At 34.3% G+C, this 22,314-nt stretch overlaps 1 protein-coding gene across 1 annotated transcript in view; it reads right to left on the reverse strand.

The window, feature by feature from the left end:
- Positions 1-3,217: 3,217 nt before the first annotated feature.
- LOC129255117 (copine-2-like) overlaps positions 3,218-22,314 on the reverse strand; it is a 45,834-nt gene continuing 26,737 nt past the window's right edge. Inside the window, exons 6-13 of the mRNA XM_054893671.2 lie at positions 15,116-15,202; positions 10,332-10,391; positions 9,892-10,025; positions 9,404-9,510; positions 7,709-7,845; positions 6,863-7,099; positions 5,620-5,720; positions 3,218-3,300 (exon numbers count right to left, since the gene is read on the reverse strand). Of these exons, the coding sequence (XP_054749646.2) occupies positions 3,294-3,300; positions 5,620-5,720; positions 6,863-7,099; positions 7,709-7,845; positions 9,404-9,510; positions 9,892-10,025; positions 10,332-10,391; positions 15,116-15,202 (870 nt within the window). The 3' untranslated portion in view covers positions 3,218-3,293. The remainder of the gene's footprint in view (positions 3,301-5,619; positions 5,721-6,862; positions 7,100-7,708; positions 7,846-9,403; positions 9,511-9,891; positions 10,026-10,331; positions 10,392-15,115; positions 15,203-22,314) is intronic.

A 22,314-nucleotide genomic window follows, 5' to 3' on the forward strand; every position in this document is an offset into this window, starting at 1 on the left:
AGGTGAATTGTTGCATGCGTGAGGTCTGGAGAAAATCATTTCAGAGTTTGAGGTTTGGGGACCATTGACAACCCTCCCAAATTTGGAGAAAACAAAATCAACTTCCAGCTCTTGTACAATACCGTATTCCCCTAGATTGTAATGAATATTACATGTGAAAGGGAAGTAAAATTCACTAGGAGAAACTCTAGAACTGTTCCTTAATAAAAGATTTATATATTTATAAATTTTTCTCATTGTTCTATATTTTTGTCAAAAATGTGATACAACCATATAGCAGCCAAATTGTCAAAGCCATACAAGATACAAAAGGACACTTCATAGAGGCTTTATGAATCACTTGACTACAGGATATACATGTATGAATAAATGTAAAAGTCAGTCATCTAATAATTTATATTTAGATCTATATGAATTTCAGTGTTTGCTGCATAAATGATAACCACTGATTAAAAAAAGGAAAGAAAATGATTTTGCTTTCTATTTACATCCTATTCTTTACAAGTTTATACTCCATTCTGATATGAATCAACTTAAGGTGAATATTCTTAACAACTTAAAATACAATTGAGCTAAACCATTCTACTTGTAATAGAAGGTGTGGTGACTACAGTGTAGTAATGCAATTTACAGATCATGTATAATGCTTTCAAATTTAGAAATTTGAATAAAATACAAATAAATAAAAAGAAATGAATTATGCTTTCTCATTTCAAGCCATCATACAAATATATGATCATGGATAAATTTGCTCCATATAAAAAGTCTATATGCAATCATCTGCACCAGCTTTGAAAATGTGCACAATAAAAAGGAAAAGATTAATCTCCTGCCTACCAGAACCAGACGTTCTCTGTACAAAGCACATAGGAAATACAGGATTTAGAAGTCAAGAGGTTAACAAAGAAATCCTGCAAAAACACACAGAGAGCTAGCTACTTACTTGACTGATCTCTTAGTCTATATATCACATATGTAAAATATAATGTCTACAGTGATTTTGTTGTTATTACTATGATACACTTTATTGCACTGATCACAACTGTGGAGAAACATCCACTGCTCCTCACAGGCTGATTAAACTCATTTGCATAAATGAATATACATTAGAACAAAATTTGAATGAAATTTGCAAGTTTGGTACATGACTAATGAGCACCTTATCCTTGTACCAATATCAACTTGTACACCTGGAAAACTTTGCACATCACTTGTTGTATTTTGATGTGAACAGAAATTCCCTACTGTAAAGCAAGTCAGGGTATAGATTCTGTTACAAGTCACTATGGGTAGGAACATCTCCAACTAAATACCGACCAATAAACAATTATCTTCATTCCGACAGCTATTTATAAATATGTATAAAAAAGAGAGATATATTGTGATGATGAGCTGTAAATAATGAACATAGTGTGTGATACAGCCAAATCATGACACAGAATGCAAGAAACCATTTTAGTGCTAAGATAATAGCACAGTCTGATAGTCTGTATTTACAGACATTGCTTCAGATGATGTCAATAAGACAAAAGCTTACTGGTATCCTTTGTCGTCCTTTGATTTGGCTCTATCACACTACCGGTATGTATAAAAAAGAGATAAGTTTAGTATATATACTTCAACACCATTACACTCGTATGCCAGTCCAGTGGTCCGTTGCAGAAAGAGTTGCGTTTAAACGCAAGTCAAAATATCAATCGCAAGTCCGAAATGCGCGCTGTTGATTGGTTGAAAATCAGGTTGCGCGTGATTTTTTTGAGTTACGATTGATTGCAACTCTTTCTGCAACGGGCCCCAGGGGGGGGGGGTTGTTTCATAAAGAGTTCAGACTGACTGAAAGTCATGATTAAGTGCCGATGTGCACATGATCTTCAATGCGTAATCTTATTGATTATAAGCACAATATGACCAATTGGTGATGTGTTTCTTTATAACATACACCTGGGAATTCAAGATTGATTTTAGTCACACATAAGTCTTTGTGTAGCACCCTGTCCAAACGTTTGATGAACTCCATACGGTCTAATTCCACTTTTCCAGTCCATTCATTTTGTCTTATTTACTCTTGGCCAATGAAAATAGCAAGTGCACCTAACATATCCAGTTTGGATTGGGCTCATTTTCATTTTGGCTAGGAAAAAAATGGTAATTAGGCCAAATAATAATTAGACAAAGTGACAATTAGCCCATGTAAGGGGCCATTAGATTTAGACAAATTGAAACATAGACTGAAGAGGTTTAGTACAAGTGGAAGAGATCCATTGAAAGATTAGACAAAGACTAAACCATTATTTCTGTACCTGGTACCAAAATGTACCACACTAAAAAAAAAAAAAAAACATGGTTCCTCTTGCACAAAACTCAGTGCCATTTATCATAATTTTATCATCAATCATAATCACCCTTAATGACAAGTTCTGTGTAACAGGGTCTAGATGCTTTTTGATAAATAAAATACATAAACGAATCTAAACAAAAGCAAGGAATCAAAATCTAAAGTAATTCATCTTAAATGAAAGAGTATGTATAAGAATATCATGTGTCATTTTCTACATTTTTATGTACTTCGTCTGACTTAACCATATTAAAATATGGTTTAACTAAAAATCTACCCTAAATCTCAAATTTAAATATATAATTTCATATTCAATATATTCTGTGAAATCATAATTATTTAATTTTTCAAATGGCAAAGAGCACATTGTGTAAATAGATAAAAACCAAAATGCGATTCAAGAAATATCTATATGTACATTGATTGTTAAAACCAATCATGCCACTGCTCAAAATCATATATTTGTTTTATGTCACTGACAAAAAGTCTAAAGATGGTATTTCAAGACAAAAGGTTCGTCAATATTTTGATCCTTTAAAGGCATGTGCATTTAAATACAGTTTTGCGAAGAATAAAAAAATGTCATTTCAAAATGTAATAGTAACGCAGAAACATAAACTTCATCTCCTGCATTTTATACATGGTACTGGAACAAATTTGTTATTCTTTAACACTACAGTTTAAATAATTGAAGAAAAAAATCATTTGGAAATTAGATATTTCAACAATTGAATGACACTGATTTCATCATCTGAACTAACTACACTGATTTCAACATCTGAACTAAATACACTGTTGGCAGCTATCAGATACAGAACCAGAACAGAGGAATGCAGGACATTTCATTTCCATTCTGCCCTTTCAATAATTCTTTTGAAGACATCAGCATATAAACAGAGTGAATAAAATTGTTCGACAGGTGCAGTGCATGATGGGAAGGTGTAGAGCGCACCCATGCTCATAATCTGTAACAGTTTTGGGGAAAATAATCAGAGGGAGGGGGATTAAGAAAAAAGATAAATGAAAACATCAGGAAATAAACAAAATGTCAGCCAAACTGCAGGAGAAGTTATCCTTACTTGACATTCTCTAATCAGCTGTCCAACATTATTGAAATATGGAAAAAAGTATGTATATCAAACAAATCTCAGAAAATATAATTTGAAAAGAAATGGATTCAGTTTCGGGGGTTTATGTAGCAAGCATGACAAACATGACTATGCCTTTGCTGATGTAACACTATTTTCTACATGTGTCATCTTTTACTTGATAATGGCTGCACTTGATTTTATTTTTCTGTAAATCATTTTAATTGATTATCATATGTAAAATTTGTTTTTCAGTATGGGAATTATTAATTCAATTGCACGGCATGAATTCAATTAATCAATTGTTGTACTATAATTTTTTCAAATCATAAAAAAACAAAACAAAAGGGAAACAAGTTTGTCAGAAGGCCCTGAAAAGTTAATGTTTCAATACATTGATAATTAATTGAAAGTACTGTATATGGCAAATTTATAATAAAAATTGAATAAAATAACAAGCGACACGACAAACAGAAAGTTTGGCAGAAGAAACTTGAAAAGGTACATTAAAGTTAAGCCTACATCAATGAAAAGAATAATACCTATATACTACAATGGACAAATACTACCTAATAAACACTGTACATAACACTGGGTACAGCATTGTAACAAACATTCTAGAATACAAAAGAACACGCCTATATTGGGCAAAAGGGTCTTCTATCTTGTGAATTTCACAATGAAACAAACAAAATATACAATATTTCAAACAAAATAATACATTTCATTCACTTTTTTTTCTTCTACAAGCAACAAAGGGCTAAGTGAATAACAAATCAAAAGGTTAATTGACAAAACAGCTTTCACTCAATAAACATTGATTGTGATGAACATGTTTATTAATTTTTCTAACAAGTAATATTGCCGGCGTGATGAAATTTGATTAAAATTATTAGTATAATCATTATAATTATTATTACTGTTTTTATCATTATTATTATTTAGAAATCATTAATTTGCATGAAACCACCAGTATTCTTTCTCATTTTTCAGTAATAATTGCTGAAAACCAGTACTACTTGGCACAGGGTTACAAGCTTTTCAAGAAAACGAAATTCCCTGATTTTTCCCTGATGAAGTTTAAAAATTCCCTGATAATTATTTAAACCAATTGCCAGCTTCGCATGTTTTCTAAGATGTTGCAGTGAATTACATGTATTTTCAGTATAAAACAATAATGTAAAACTAATTAGTACTAATACAGAGGCATGTAATGGCCTCCCTTCTCTCCATTATTCAATGGATGTTGTTTTGATATGCAACAAGAGAGTCTGACTGACTAACATGCTTTCGACTTTTGGGCCGATCAAAATTCCCTGATTTTTCCCCATTTGAGGCATTTTTCCCTGATTTGAGGTATTTTAAAATCAAATTCCCTGATTTTTCCCTGACTGGAAAAAAGTAAAATAATTTTCCATCATTTCCCTGATGGGCTGGGAACCCTGTTGGCAGCTCTGTATCATCGTCGTTGTCGTCATCATCATCATCATCATCATTATAACATCATTATAACGGTAGTAGATTTACTTATTATTGTAACATCAATGGAAACCTTAATTTTGATAGCTTGCTTTGCAATGCTACTCAAATAGTTACTGTTAAACCTCCTACAAAGTAAATGTGATGCAACAGGGCCAAGGAAATTATCTTGCATATATCTGATTTATATAGCTAATATAAAATATAAATGCACCTTAACCAAAATAAGAGATGAAATCATGTATATTTCTTTTACACATATACATTTTCTTGTTAAGAAATATTTCAAATTTTTCTCTTACATGTATGCTGGCACTACATAAAGTATTTACATAAAAAAATGTTTGGAATAGTATATGCTATACAGGATACTATAACATATTTCATATATATTTCATATATATTTCATATATTTTACATATAACAATATTTCTATAATATTTCATACTTTATGTGTAAAGTTGAATGCTTCACCAATACAGAAAACATAACATGTGGTGCTATACATGTACACATATATGTATATATTCTTGTGCACTAATCTAACACTAAATCAAGAAAGATACTTGACTCAGGCATACAATAAGCCAGGCAGGACTAACAAGGAACAGCCAACACAAGTACGTAGCCAACATCCAAGAGACTGTACAGCGGGGGTCACGACACTGGACGTTGGTCACAGACAGAGGGGGTGGTACGGCATATTGGATACATTACCGGTGGAGGACTGGAGGTGAGAGATCCTTCTTTTCAAAGTATTCTGAAACTTGTTTTGGTACCTCCGCCAAAACGCATTTGGCTAGCTGAGCAGCAGAGGCCTAAATTTGAAAGAATATATATAAATAATCATTAGAAAAAAAATGCCCAAGTTTTAAGTTCATGTATTAAAGAGACAAGATGTTGATTACACACTAAAAAATGAAAGCGATGATTACTTTCTTTTGTGATGACGAACAAAAGTAATAAATAAACGAGGGAATTCATGAATACTTTATCAAAAAATATGAAAACACATAGAATTGATCATTTCAATAACAGGTCAAACTATAGAAATGACTAAATTAAAAATGTTAAGACTGCAGGCTTTGTGTTGTACTAAAGTCCTACAGTGAAAAACATAAACATGAAATTTGATGACATTTAAGTAGTATAATGGGGTGGGGATGGTTAGATGCAACAATATGATCAAAACTGACATATCAAAATGACCCGAAAGAGTTATAGAATGAGCAATCTAGATAATGATGTATACATTTTCAAAAGGGACCACCCTTTTCAATCTTTTGACTTGTAATTGTTACAAAATATATATCATAGTTTTAAATATAACCTCTTAAGCAGATTTAATACAAGTTAAAGGAAAAAGACACTTACTGATATAGAGAATACTATCAGTTTATACAGTGATCCATCTAATATTGAGAAACTTATGAGTAACAACAATAATAATAATAATATACAGTTCTTGTATAGCACATATCACATTATGAATAATGTCTCTAAGCGCTTCCAAAGGACTTGGATATTATTACCCTAGCTGTAGCTTGGCAGCCGTAATTCCTAAGATTACAGCGCACACACATTTCAAGGAATAAAGTATTGAACCTTCAAACTATGTTTTGGTAGGGACACTAAGGCATAGAAGCCATACCTCTGGGCCTACCTGCTTGAAGTCTCTAAAGGGAACATAGATGAGTCTTGAACCTTCAAACTATGTTTTGGTAGGGACACTGAGACATAGAAGCCATACCTCTGGGCCTAACTTCTAGAAACCTCCAAATGGGATATGGAAGAGTCTTGAGCCTTCAAACTATGTTTTGATAGGGACCCTAAGGCACAGAAGCCATACCTCTGGGCCTACCTGCTTGAAGTCTCTAAAAGGAACATAGATGAGGCTTGAACCTTCAAACTATGTTTTGAGATGGATACTGATACATAGAAGACATACCTCTGGGCCTACCTGTTTGAAATCTCTGAAGGGAACAAACTGCACAATGTCCCTTGCTGCTGGCTCTCCACTCGGTGACTTCAGAACGCCATCATCGCCATCCAGCATTCTCATGTCAGTGAAGTCTGCCTCTCCGATGCCAACGATTATAATGGACATGGGGAGATGGGAAGCTTTGACCACTGCATCTCTGGTCTCGTAGATATCCGTTATGACACCGTCTGTCAGCAGGAGGAGAATGAAGTATTGCTGTTCAAAGAAAGGGGGAGGAGAATTAGCTTTTCAGAGAAAGGTGGTTTCTGTTTTACCATGGTATAAAACCATGGACAATGCAGATTATGTGTAAATACTTACACATCCATTGCATACACTAAGGAAAGTCCAATAATAAATGTGCGTGCCTTAGGGGGAAAAGGTGCTTTAATTCATGTTTGAAGTGTGATAACACACAAAATCTGCATAGTCCATATGAGGTGCAATTGAAATCACCTTTTGAATTCAGGCAAACAATTTTTCTAGCCATGGTTTCATAGTTACATGCATTTCATTTTCAAAGACAAATATTGAGATACAAGCCTTCTTTATGGGGCAACCAAAAGAAGAAAGAATATCAACATTGTTCTTACCACAGTGGAGTTACTGTCTTGCAGATTTGCATGCATACATTCTGGATCAATTTAAGGACAGTTAGGAAAATTAACCCCCTATTCATGTCAAAATATGGACAAAATGCACATCCTTTTTTCCCCAAATTCAAGGAATATTTTATCCTCAGATTTTCCTACAAATTTACCCACTTTCTGCGGTTTCGGAAATGATCATGTACTCCGAAAGTCACATTTGTTCTTCTGAGCTTACCGATGCTGTTTTGTTCTCATTTAAAGCTGCATGGGCAAACTTGGCAACATGGTTGATGATTGGTGCAACGTTGGTAGGACCCCACAACGATACTTGCCGAATACACGACTGGTAAGCTGCTACGATACCACTGACACCTGCAATAATTTTTAAAAACAAAGTGAATATATCAGTCATAATAATAATAATAAAAAATAATATGCTATATCTATATAGCACTAATGCTTCTAGGTACTGCATGCTATTACTATGGTTTTAGCACGGCTACAAAAATTGGGTGCTTGAGCATTAGTAGTAAATAAAGAATTACTAGTACATCCAACCAGGTGCCCATTTATTACACCTGGGTGGGAGTGGAAAATGTAGATAAATGCCTTGCCAAAGGACGCAAGTGCTGGGGTGGGATTTGAACCCTGGAACTTGTGATTCAAAGTCTGGAGACTTAATATCCACTTAACTCTACAGTGATTGTTGTGAGATCACTGGATGTACAGAAAATTTTCTAAATTAGCCACTCTTCACCCAGGTGTGGAAGGGCAATGGCAGGAAGGACAGATATATGAGTGAAAAATTAGTTCACATCAAAAGAAGATATCCATTGAAAGGGTTTTCTACAGTCAATCTTAGGAAACAGAACAAATATTTACATCTATATGCTTTGCCAATCAAAATAGGTTTATTGCCTCAAATATTTGACGATATATCCTTCGTCTTCTTCAGGAGGAGTAAATGAAAAATCTTAGGTAGCTAGAGTATTCATTTTATGGGAAAGACTTTACAGGTCAAACCTGTGATAGTGGTCACCTGTCTACAGCAGCCATCTGTCTATAGCACCCACTAAAACATATTTCGATGGAGGAAGATGTTTGTATAAGAACTTGTCTATAAAAACATTTTTTCATGTATGTGTATTTGCGACCACCTTATCTGGTCACAATAGACAGGTTTCACTTACATGTATAAGATTTTTAAGTGAGGGGGGGGGGGGGCTATGAAATTCTTCATAATGGGTTAAAACAAACTAGCTAGATAAGAATAAAGGAGAGGCATATCTATTAAGGAAAAAATCTTATGTTTAATGTTATACTACTTAGATCCAGTTAACATATATTTTTATGAACTTGGTCTTCTGGGTTTGATATTCAATTGGAAGTACAGTACAGATTGAATAAGTAAATTACTCAACATTTTACTTGGCACTTGGCTAAGCAAAGTGCTTAATCTTGTATTCAGTTCACTTCAAAGTATTTCACTTTATCAAGCCAACTTTAAGTAAATTACCTACTTTAAACAAAATACTTACTAATAACCATTGTGACATCATAAAGCTAAGCCAAATAATGTGCAATGTATGTATCCATCTGGCGGAGCATGGTTGACTTTGAATATGTATATTTGTAAATTGCATGCTAACCAGACTTAGGCCAGGTAGCAGGCTGACTTAGATTTTAGCAAAGCAAATAGCAAGGGTGGTTCAGCATTATGAGTAAAATACTTAAAATTCTGGACTAAGTAGGAATAGGATACCGGCACACGGGCCTATAACACAAAGCTTAGCAATCATTGTACAAACTTTATTTTATAGTTGATTGCATTGACTACAATGTACAATTCAATCATGAAAATCGAACAAACGATGAATCGCTAACCTTTGTGTTATGGGACGCAGAACTTCAAATAAACATAAGAGTTTACCTGCACAGAAAGGGTTGTTTGGCTGGAAATTGATAGGGAATTCATGTGAAACAGTTCCATTCGGGGGAATCTTGGCACCAAAACCTAACGCTGGAAACAACTTATCACTGTGAAAGAGAGAGAAATATAAGGAAAACATTACATCACAGTCTGTTAGTCCTGGATCATGATTGAAAGCATTTATCTAGTGCCATAAATCTATCCCACATATAATAAGTATCAGTAAAAGAATTACATGCAGCATGCAAATAATTATTGTTGGTGAAACTGATTACGAAGTGATTTGGATGTTGCTATCTATTATATAATTAATAGTGTGTACATCAGTATCACATAGAATGTGAAAGTTTTTCTTATCCACTGAACCGCTAAGTGATTACTTGGTTTAATTTGACTTAATCATGATCAACATATTAAGAAAATGACACCTGAAGTGATATAACATGGCTGAATTCAAGTATAGCAAAGATCTTCCCTAGATGATTCACCTGTCATAGTCTTGTATGACTTCACCAACAGACACGATGGCTTGTGTGTACTGGTTGGGAGATTCCAAATTGATGAAATGTAGTGATGACTCCTCGTTAGGGTCACCATTTGACCCGGTGAAATCGATACCCACCTAAAGAGGAACAACGGAGTGGAGGATGTGCATGCTATTGGTATAAATGACTGACTGAATCTGATGACAAGGGTAATTAAAATTTGTTGACGTTTACATATGTCCTGTGTTTGTTTTAAGCACCTTACAAATAACCAGATTATTAAATATTGAAATGCTCTTTAATCTATATTAATTGGAAAAATTCTACATTCAAAAGACAATTTTTATAATTCTTTTTTCTCATATACTTGACAAAAGGAAGATACAGAAAAATACCAATGTTGCTAATTAAAAGTTATGCAAGAAGAATTGCTGTAGACTTACTGTGAAGTTGATTTGGCAGCCACCCAAGATATAATCTAAAAATGTGTAGACCCTCTTCACCTAAAGAAGAACAAAGGAAAAGAAAACATTAAATGAAATCAGTAAGATACACACTCGACTTATACAAGATAGAAATAGAAAACGAATTGTTGCCTAGCTGGGCTTTAAGATTATTACATACACCAACAGTCATGTTGATTTGGCAGAAGTGTGGTAACTTGGATGCGCACTGTACATATCATGTAGCGCTTGATTGAGCTAAAGCCCTTACTTCAGGCAGGCGATGACATATTGACTGAAAATCAACCACCAACAAATAGTGCCCCCGTTATGTAAGAATGCACCTGTATTTATCATATCAAATAACTAATGATATTCCTGGAAAATTGATCTCATCAAATTAAAGGGTACAATAGTCAACCTTGTATAAAAGAAAACAAAAATGCAATCACAATGAAATTACACTATATCTCCCTTGAATCTAAAGAACATGTAGAAATTTATAATGTCTTGTAATACACATCACCCACACTCACAGTAGATTTCATGAATGCAAGATAAAATAAATTTGTTAAAATGCATGATGATAAAACATTCTCACATGCTTTGTTTTTAGCAAAAAGTCATGAAATCTTATTTGGAGTATCTATAGTACAGCCTTAATGTTATTTAGTCTAATAAAACACATACAATCACCCTCACATGCACACAGACACACAAAAAGAACTGAAAGTTTGTTGAAACAGCCTCTCCTAAATCCTGTGTACAGATCTTATCCAACTGGAAGAAAATCTCATTGTGATGCTGAAAATACAACTGAAAATAAATGATTGAATGTACCCAAATAAATACAATTTACCACATATTCCATGCATTGATCAAAATACTTTACGAATTGTTAAGCTGCTTAGGTATGGAAAGTTCTGACGCTGTTTGACGTCATCCAGACAACTGCATCACATTTGCTGATTATGAAAAGTTACAAAACAAATACATCTCCTATATATATAATTGCCATCATATACCGTAAGCATCACACGCTTTCCAAAATAAATCCATGAATTAGGCTGAGAGTGAGTCAGAGAGCCCGAAAATACTTCTAGAATTGATCACACACCACGTAAATTCTCCACTTATCATTTGGGTGTCCGTAATTACTCATCGTCATGGCGACAACATGCTCTGGCTATAGACGATTATGTACGTACAGAAGGCACCGGACTATATTTATATCATCATAAATCAGAAATGCTCTAATTCAATTCCACAAAGACTTCTGTTTTTATTTCTTCTTTTTTTTCCCTGGGCAGCCTTTTTTTTAACAGCTCATATGATGTATAGAAGAAGAGACAAACAGAGAGATTTATGGTTGATTTTATCGCTTAATCAGGACAAAGTTGCTCTCATTTCAGTGATAACCTAGAGTGCCAATATATCTTCAGTTACCAAATCAAAATAAAGAAGGGAACATGATACACTGCTACAATAGTTTACTTAAGTGGACATGTTTTCTTATATATATCAGGCCTATCTATGAACTGTTCTGTTTATGTGTTAGTGGTTGTTTATGTAAAACTTCAATTTAGATTCTGCTGCTCTTTTACAGTGGACACATAAATCATATGTTGTACTGTTAAATGAATGACCACTGACTCTTGGTATCAAGACACAGCAATAACTTCCACAGACCACAACGGTAAATGTGAATGAAGGTATAAGGTCCAATCATCAACAACAACATTTACAAAAAAAACGAAACAATCTTTATAAAAATATTAAATCTGCTGGACAAGCCTGGGAAAAAACTTACACCCTAATTTTCAATAAAAGAGGAATCACCTGAATCTTGCTTAAATTACAATATAATAATTACAAAAGATATTAAGACTGAGTGGAAAATATGCCCCCCCCCCCCTTTGAAAATCCTGGATCTACTCCTGACTGGACTGAATGAAGATCAAACAAATAAATAATCAATCTTAAAAAAAACTACCATCAACACTACAAAAAGGGCGGTATTTTATATGAAGCTATATATCCCTTGTTCAAATTATAACTTTTACAGGTCCTCCTCAAGTGCCTCATTTTTGTTGGTAACCTTGTGCATTGGGGATTATAATTGCTGACCAATGCAATCATTCCATTTTTAAATGACTTCACACTTTCTCTAAATATCTTCACAAGTTAGGGTTCATACAACGTCCTTTGAGCTTTCTCACTTTGGTAATAAGAGAAGAATCACACTGTAAAATGACCTCACACCTCAGTATGGTTGGCAAAACAGAGTATTTCTGATTGGCTTTATATTGGGGAATACTCTGCTCCTCTGTTTCACTACGTATGGTATATAATGTTGGGATATTAGGTTTGTAAATGACTTTACTGAAATTAAGAGAGAGTGCACAAACTGAGGATCAATGAGGCTGATTTTATCATTTGTGACCAGCCAACACAAAACCAATAATTAACCAACAAAAATGAATTTTGAAAATTGAGTTTGTAAAACCACAACCTCAACTTCAAAATGATAACTTGTCAACATTAATCAACAATGATAACCCTCACAAGTATTTGGTTGAATGCAGAATTTCTGCGAGAGCTTAAGGAGAAAACAAGATTTGAATTTTGGGGTTCACTCCAGCATGAGATGTGAATACTGTCAAGCAATTAGTGGTGTCACAGAAACTCTTCTATCTTATTTTTTTTTATTCAACTCTACAACTTTAAATTTTGACAGTGTGCAGATGAATTACTCATTCAATATAAGCTAATTTAGATACCAACGATTGCTTTTTTCTGGAAACCAAATTACTATTTTTGGCTATTTACAGAGAACCTTCCCTGATGACTTATTGTTGGTTTGGGAGTGACTGGTCACAAATTGTATTTTCTTTTATCAAGAGGTTTGTCTACATCCATTGATTACCTTCAGGTTAGCCTATTCTTCAATGTGAACTGAAATGCACTAAACAATTGAAATGAGTTGTGGTTATCAACAATCAATTATGAGGAAAAAAAAACTGAGGAAAATTTGTCCTCGTGGACCTTCGGCCTCATGAGAAGACCAGGGAAAATAAATGTATCATAAAATTGGTTGGTTGACATTATAGAGTACCTACATGTACTCTTCTGTAGATAGAACACAAGAATCAATTGTAATTCCTTGCTTTCAAATATTTTTTTTTATTTCATCACTACACCATTTTGCAATAGTCCTCTCACCTATCTTATTATATACCTCTTTCTTGCAGTATATCTCCCAATCTCCTACATCTGCTTTATCTACTTGTCCAAACTTTACTCACATAAAGACATATCTAAAATTAAGTTCCTTGTTCTAAATTCAGTTCAAATAAGTTTTAAAATCATGGGTTCAACTCACATCTCCTTCTTTCTACCATGCTCCTCCCTTTCACATCTTCTACAAATCTTTATAAAAAAGTCTCTTCACCATGCCCCTCCCTTTCAACCTTTCCTTTCACCCTTTTACCCACAATTGTTTGCCTCTCCCTAACCATGCCCCATTTCACCCTTACACCAATAACTATTTATCTCTCACTAACCATGCCCCTCCCGTTCACCCTTAAAGTTAAACCAATAATTGTTTGCATCTCCCTTACCATGCCTCTCCCTTTCACCCTTTCTTCCAATAATTATTTACCTCTCCATTATCATTTTCTGTTTTAATCTGACCACTTTCAACAAGATAATCATATCTGTCCAAAGAACTGGAAGACACTTGACTCTCGTTCTCCTACCTTTTTCATCCACCAATCTCTTCATAGGCTATAACCATCAAGAACCACATCTTAGAAACTATCACCACCACCACCATCACCCACTACCACCAACACCACCACCACCATTGTCATCATACCCCTACCCAATCCCTTCTATGGTCATAATGCTGCCCGCTACAACACACACCTCCGCATTACGTCTCAGTAATGACTCACTGAGCTATTTACGTCATCTCGACACCCAACATCATTAAGTATTCATGATTACCTCTCCGCAGTGTTAACATTCCTAGGTCAGTCAAGATCGGTGGTCCTGGACCCTCCAAACTATATTCTTAATTTGTAATTTGTTAAGATCTTCAAATGAAACATGACTACGTACAACTCACACAAGACACCATCATTTCCCTTTAACTGCAAATACTAGCACACCCCTGGACTTTTCAAATCTTTTCTTCAGTAAAATGCTATACACATACTTCTAAAAGACCACATGTTTAAAAAACTAGATTGAACTAGAATTCAGTAAATGTGCATTAGTATACTATGTTTGAAATGGATGTAAAATCAAACAGCATTCTTTCCTTTTACCCACAGGGCAGATATAACACAAAGTAATAGTAATAAAGAACATAAATTATATTAGATTTCTACCGTTTTTTCCTCCAGGAAATGGACAATGTGGAAACTTATCTTTTACAACCATCATACCAACAATAAATAAATGAATAAAATAGGATTTATATAGCGCACGTATCCACCTTTTTAGGTGCTCAAGGCGCTCCTATTCCAGTGCTCAAACCTTTTTGAGGTATTACTTCCTGCCGGTACCCATTCACCTCACCTGGGTTGAGTGCAGCACAGTGTGGATAAATTGCTTGATGAAGGAAAACACACCATGGCTGGAAATAAAACCCATGTCCCTCGCCCATAATGTCATAAACAGCATGTTAATGCTTTAGTTTATATAGTGTCAACATCCTTTTTGACAAGACTCACAATACATCATTTACGCAAACAAAGACAAAAAAGTTTTAGACTTACCTCACAAGATTTAAGAAATATAAGGCCAGAGTTCTGGTAATTCTTCTTCTTTGCTTTCTTCTTTGGGTTAATGCACTCCCATTCAACCTAAATGATTGGTTCAGATACAAGATTAAAAAAATTAGTACAATGAAGAAATTATAGTTTCATTTTGCTATGTACACTCATAAGAATCTTATGTAAAACTTACCTCCAATCGCTCAAAAATTTATTGTGCATTTTGCTGTCTTTTAAAAAAATCAAAGGAGGTGATATGAAATTTTAGGCACCCAAGTGGAAAAGTTTTCCATGTGTGACATCACAGATCTTGGTTGCATTGCCAATGGGAGGATCTAATTTTATCAATGTTCAAGTGCTCATAACTTACTTATTGTAAGATTTCATTCTCCTTTAATACTATTTCATATTAAGTTTCTTTAATAAAATTGATTAAAAAACCCCTAAATGTTTCTTAAATTCTTAAGAAGACAGTACTTAACTTATATTCATCTTATCACCTATTGAAATACAATGCCAGTGTAATTCATTGCTGTTCCTTTCCTTCTATTTATATGACAGTATTTATTATGTGAAAAAGGAATTATTTAACACTTTGGTGAGTGTATCATGACTTTCTAGAAGCATTTTTTGATGCAGCTAAATTTTATTCAATAATCATGAACCACTTAGTTTTCTCTATCTCAAATCATTACATCTAATCAAGTTTTAAAAAATGGATTAATTTATAAGAAAAAAATAACCAAAAGAATGCCACATGCACATTTCTCCTTATAACTTTAGAAGACAAGACTCAGTAGTGAGAGTAGGCAATAAATAATTAACTCCTTCATAAGCTGGAATAAAAATTACAACATATACTGATGCAAACTTAAATCTTCAAATATCAGTGGGATTGAATAGAGTAAAATTTATTCAGAAATGGCTAAAATATCAGAGAAATTAACAAGGATTTGTGTGTGATGGTGTTAAGAAGGTTAAACATCCACAGAGCAAAGACATCTTTCATTCATGCTGCAAGGAAATTTCCTGGGGCCAGTTTCACGAAGACTTGCAATTAAGATAACTTTGCTATGATGGGAACTACCCTGGTAGTTACCATAATGGCAATGAAAGTCTTCCATGTAACAGGGTCTCTGGAGTGAGCGCCCATGGTATTGTAGAAAGTAAAGATTGATATTTGATTATTAAGTGCTTTTAATTATTGATAACCAGAAATTGTGAAGGAAAATCAGATATCTTGTTATAATTGGTTTATATATACAATAAATTATATAAATGATGAAAATTTTGACTCTTTGAAATAATTTCCATGCCTATTCTCTTTTGCATTCACTACTAAAACTTGTCTTTTAAGTTTAATGAATTGAAAAATCAAATTTGTCTAATTCAATTATCTATGCAAGGAATGATAAGACAGAGATATTAACTCCATCTACTTCAATTCATGCTCTCTCTAGTAATGAATACACATATTTACACAAGTGCTATATAATAATGGCCTGGTATGCATGATTTTAAAAAGACTGCCCTCTGTCATTAACAATGGTAAATGTCAATGTATGATAATGAATAACGGTACAAAGTTCTATATTTACACAATGATTATTAAAATCACATCATGATTTAACAAGTATTTAACATATTGAAGAGATCTAAAATATATGGGATGAAACTTGGGTATGAATTTAGAATAAAAAATAAAGAAAAACAAATATCATCAAATTCAAGGAGTAGATATTTCTTTGAAGAGAGGAAAAAGTACAGATTAATCCATAGTTATATTTTTCCTTTGAAATTCTGCTGCAAAATTAAATCCCCTGTATTTTTTTTCTTATAAAGTAGTAATAACTTGGCCCTGTTGTCTTGATGTTGTCTACATTAACTTTGTACTTCTTTGTACTATAATCACCTGGCTTATTAATTAATTAATTAATTTTTTTTTTTTTTTTTTTTTTTGGGGGGGTAGACCTCGGAAGGCTTCAGCCCCCCCCCCCACTTTTTTCAACATACATGTATAAAAACGTAGATATTGATTTTCTGGATGGTCAGCCCCCCCCCCCTTTTGGCCCAGCCCCCTCACTTTCAAAACTGTTTTGAGTTTCAAACCCCTGAGTTTATATGTATATATTTACTGTATAGGCATTGCTTATTATTTGTTAGCAAAATTGTAAGAGTTAATTAACTTAACACTTTGTATAGGTGATATTTGGCATTGCACCATCACATAGTCCCCTAATACGAAACCATTAAAGGCTTAATATGATTTAACAAACATGGAAAAACCCACCCGACCTAATTACAATTTCATGTTGTCACAGATTTATTTAGACTGCTAAAGTACAAATGTAATTATATTGTCAGACATTAAAAATGTGTTTGACTTATGTTATATGGTGGGTATAAAACATATTTAACACAGGTTTGATAGAACAGAGTACTTACATATTTCATTTGGTAATTCCACAGCTGAATTTGGGAACAATGCTTTTTTTCCTTCTCAAATTTGTTAACATGACTTGTCTATAAACAATTACATTCACATTTTAGGTCACAAAAAACAACATTTTTTAAGACAGAAAACAGACAAAAAGTGTATGTCGTTGGCAGATAACATTGGTAATATCCTAAGTGAATACAAAAGAGGTTGTAAGAAGAACAAAGTGGTAAGTTTCATCTTTTTATAGCCACTTACATACATGTAGTTCACATATTTTTTTCGAATTCACTGACATCAATGCAATGCCTTTTCACTATTTTTAATTAAAACTCATAATAAAATTCAAAACCATATCAAACGTAAACCTGATATAAAAGCAGAAAGAATTTGATCATGTCTAATATAAATTGAAAGTAATGATTACTAAATAGAAAGGTATAATTGCTATCCATCAAATTTTCTATTAATACCAGTGGTATATCAATAAATATGTATGCAGATCCATTTGAGATTTTTTTTCTTCAGAAAATAAAATTGATACCCAAACACACAAATTTCAGATCAAATAATAATTAAAAATAGTGTGCAGGGGGAAATGGGGGGGGGGGGGGTACTCAAATTCAACTCCAAGATGCACAGGAATGAATGGTGAACTGGGAGGGGAAGGGGTGGGTGGGGAGAATAACCCACACAAAACCATCACATTAAAAAACAAAACATCTTACTACATGTTACCACCTTCTAATACTCAAACTCACAACCATTCTTGTTAGTTAATTGAAGAAAACAAAATACCAACATATTTTTTTTTAAAGGGGGAAATTCACCCACATGCTACAAAATATGAAAAAAACTGAGACTAGGACAACAAAAACGACAAGATAAATAACACACTAAAGGAAGGGAGCACAGCAAACAAACAAATACAAAAAGTATTGAAGTGAGAATACGCTCTGATGCTTCGGCTGCTAATGTGATGATCACAAAAAAATTGATAAAATGGTACAAAAATGAAGTTTAAAAATATTTTGTTTCACATTTTAATAGATTTTTCATATATTATGGAGTGATGTGGGATGGATCCAGGATCATCTAATTGAAGGCTGAAGTCTCAAAGAAAAGAAAAACTAAGGGGATTTTGAGCAGTGGCAACAACTTTGATATCTAATTTTGAATGTGAATGTATAGTGGCCCATATACTGCATGATGGGAACTGCAAACAATCCCAAGAAATTATAGTTATGATCATGTAGCACGATTCTAATATGAGACGGACCTTGTTACAACAGGCCATAACTTTCCTCAATGATAAAAAATAACTTGTAAGATCAAAATGACTACTTCCATTCATCTTTCCAATAACAAGAGTTTCCCTTTGAAGAAGAAGATACATCTCATCACAAGAAAGACTGGTGGCAGATCCTTTTCTCTGCTGCACACCTCACCACTCGAGGGGTCAATGTCAAATGGCATTAGTGCAGATGAAGGAGACGGAGAAGGGGTCACCGATCGATTTGCCATTGAGTGGTGGAGAGCAAATGCCTTGGCGCACCTGAGCAAACAATCGGAGGGCTGGCCGCTCTCCCCGCCATCAACAACAATCACATGAGAATACTGTGGATGCAAGGATGCCAAAGATTAAGGAGAAGCTGCTGCTACAGTTACACCAATGACATCCAAGTCCAGACCGATCGATGTTATGTCACTGGAAATAAAGTTACAGATTCTGTCGAGCTGGAGTCGGTTTGTTGGTGTGGCTGTGGTTCAGATATTGAATGAAAATCCTTTGTAAGAGCATCTGAAACTTTCATATGTACGAGGAAAGAGACCTTGTTTTTATCTTCTAGCTGCACAAAACTGTGACATCATCCACTTGATGAGTTAGTTTAAAACATGAGACCAGGACTGTCCACAAAATACTCCGCTTTGAGGATTGTTAACACTTAATTCATTTTTGGTACCCCCCCTCCAAATTGCATGTCATTCCCATTCATTACTAGATTATACAAATGTATATGTACCACATACATAAAGTCTAACATGCAGATCAACCTAGTGGGTCGCAAACTTTAAAATGATGTTTATGCTCATAATTTTGTCAAAGTTGACCCCCTGAACCTATATGGACAAGAATTTAAGGAGAAAAAAAAAAAAGGGCCAATCTACATCTCTTCCCATCTCCCTTTCTTTCTCTTCTCTCATTCTCTCTCTTCCCCCCTCTCTCGCTCATCTTCATAATTGACCTATCTTCTGATGACTGTATAGAATTCATGTTCGTTAATGAACGCATCCCTTGCTAAATTGAAAGTGGTAGTACAAGTCAACAGAATGCTGATGCATCATGGGTATGGTACACCAATGACGATGGCCAAAACCAATATACATGTATGTGTGCGGGGGTGTGGAAAAGGGCATCTGCAGCCAAAAGTTTGCTTCTGTTTTTCCTTTCTCGGCCAGTTTCCCCAAGATAAGTGATTAAGATGATTTCTATGACTTATTACACCCAGTGATCAATGAAATCATTGGTAGAACGTACTGTATGATTAATCAGACTTCATGATATTGGATCTTGATTAGAGCGACATTTATAAGGATTAAACTGTGGAGTATATAGTTGTGGAGAGATTTTACTTTCCATCAAAGACAAAGTTATTTGAAGAAAAAAGTATTACAATTATTTCTGGCTAAAGAAATGCAATCACTGAACTAAATTTATTTGAAATATGAATCAATCCTTTGGGAATAAGTGTAGTTATACCTGAATTAATGGGTAGCTCCAATAAGAGTACTTATATCTATAAAGTATATTCATAATTCCAATCTTTGAGAATGATAGGCATTACCCCCAAAGGGGATCAATTTCAATCATTACATCTATCATAATCCATTGCATCTCCCTGAAAACTGTTTGTTACTTTGACTTGCTGTTCATAACTGTCAATGGGGCAAAAATGAATTGGTATTAAACTTTCAGAGGGTAATTTGAGCCCAGTCAAATGTGCTATTATGATATTAACACAAGAGGAGGATTCAGTGGGAAAAGTACGGGAAAGATTATTATACTAGTGAATAAGGAAGGAACTTGAAACCCCTTAGATGGGGATTGTCGTAATTTTCCAGATATTTCTTTTCATTCAAGGTGGGGTAGGGTATCATAAACTCTACTCTACTCAGAGGCCATGTAACCATGTGGGGAAAGGGTATGCACTGAGGGCGCTTCAGCCGACCCCACTTTTTTCAGTAATTGTATAAAAAAACATGACAAATTACCATGTTATAGTGATTTATTGTTCTGCATTCCCTGGCAAGAGCCAACTTTAGGTTTTGCGACATGATTATCTGCAAAAGATTGTTTATATGCACATATGTGTATAACAATATTTCTGCCAAATGAATGTGTCACAGAAGTTGTATCAGCACCACTGATGGAATTGAACAGCTTTTCACTTTGAAACGAGAGCAAACAGGAGAGTCAATGAGTGGGCCACACACTAATTGCAGATACCATACTTGCTGAGTCAGGAAATGATGTGCAATAAGGTGAAATTTCAAGGCCACTTTGACCAGAGACTATTGGATTGGTTGCAGCGCAGCCCAATCATAACATCACCTTTAATAATGAAATCTTCGAACCATCTATCGATTGCTGGTCTCTGTAAGTCTCTTCGTATATCAATCAGGTTATTAATTATCTACTTGTATATTCTTGCTCCTGTTTTAATGCTGTAACCTTGCCATTAGGGTTCGGAATGAAATGGTGTTAACCACCACTTCATCACTGAATTCTATATCCCAAACAAGTGGGCTACAGGTTTACTCAAGTGATCAACAAGTATAACCTAGCAGCTTGAAACAAGATTTTTTTTTAATAGAAAATATCTGGATGTATGAATGACTGCCTAGTTGGAAGAGTGATAATGATTATGAATCACTGACAAATTTGCTACATGAAACTGCCTTCAACACCTCTTTTCTTCCAATATCCTTGTCTTTTGTTTACTTATTCATTAATTTATTCATTCATTCAATTTATAGTTAGTTATTCATTTATTTTTTTACTCATTAATAGGATGGAACAACCTATCAGTAAATGATGTTTTCCGTCCATACAAGCCTACCCAATAAGACCATGGATGTTAACCCCTATCTCCCTGCATTCATTGATTGCTCTTCTAATTGCTTGATTAGAGCAGAGGTGGTTTTCATGAATCATCTTGCCAGCAAGTTTAACTGTCAATTTTGGTCTCAGCCAATCACATACAAGCATTTCACTAACTTAAACTTTTTCCCATTGAAAAATCACTGACAAGGCATTTCCTGAAGCATTCTCTGAAATATACGGTTGGAAAGGAGCAGGTGCTTCAATCAAAAAGTACATCTGCAAGATAAAGTTACTCTGCATAAGATCACATTGGTCTCTGTGATGAGAAAAGGCAATTCCCCTCACACCAGAGAATTCCCCTAGTACATGTATCTTCCAATATGAATGGTCATGAAAAACTCTCCTATCTACCCTATCGGTTTAGGGATTCAGGAATAAAACTTGGAGGGGAAACCAACCTTGGGTATGTAATCAATGTGGCACAGCTGTTTTCTTGAAAAGTCCTGACCAGGGATGCAATACCATTAAATCTTTAAAAAAGAAAGGCCAAAACTTAATTTCAGACCATGGACAAGAGAAGTTACCTTGTATCTTCCAATCAGAATAATCATGGAGAACTCTCTCCTCTCTACCCTCTCAATCTAGGGATCCAGGAAGAAA

This window comes from Lytechinus pictus, chromosome 2 (genome assembly GCF_037042905.1).
Source record: "Lytechinus pictus isolate F3 Inbred chromosome 2, Lp3.0, whole genome shotgun sequence".
In the NCBI taxonomy this organism is placed as follows: Eukaryota; Metazoa; Echinodermata; class Echinoidea; order Temnopleuroida; family Toxopneustidae; genus Lytechinus; species Lytechinus pictus.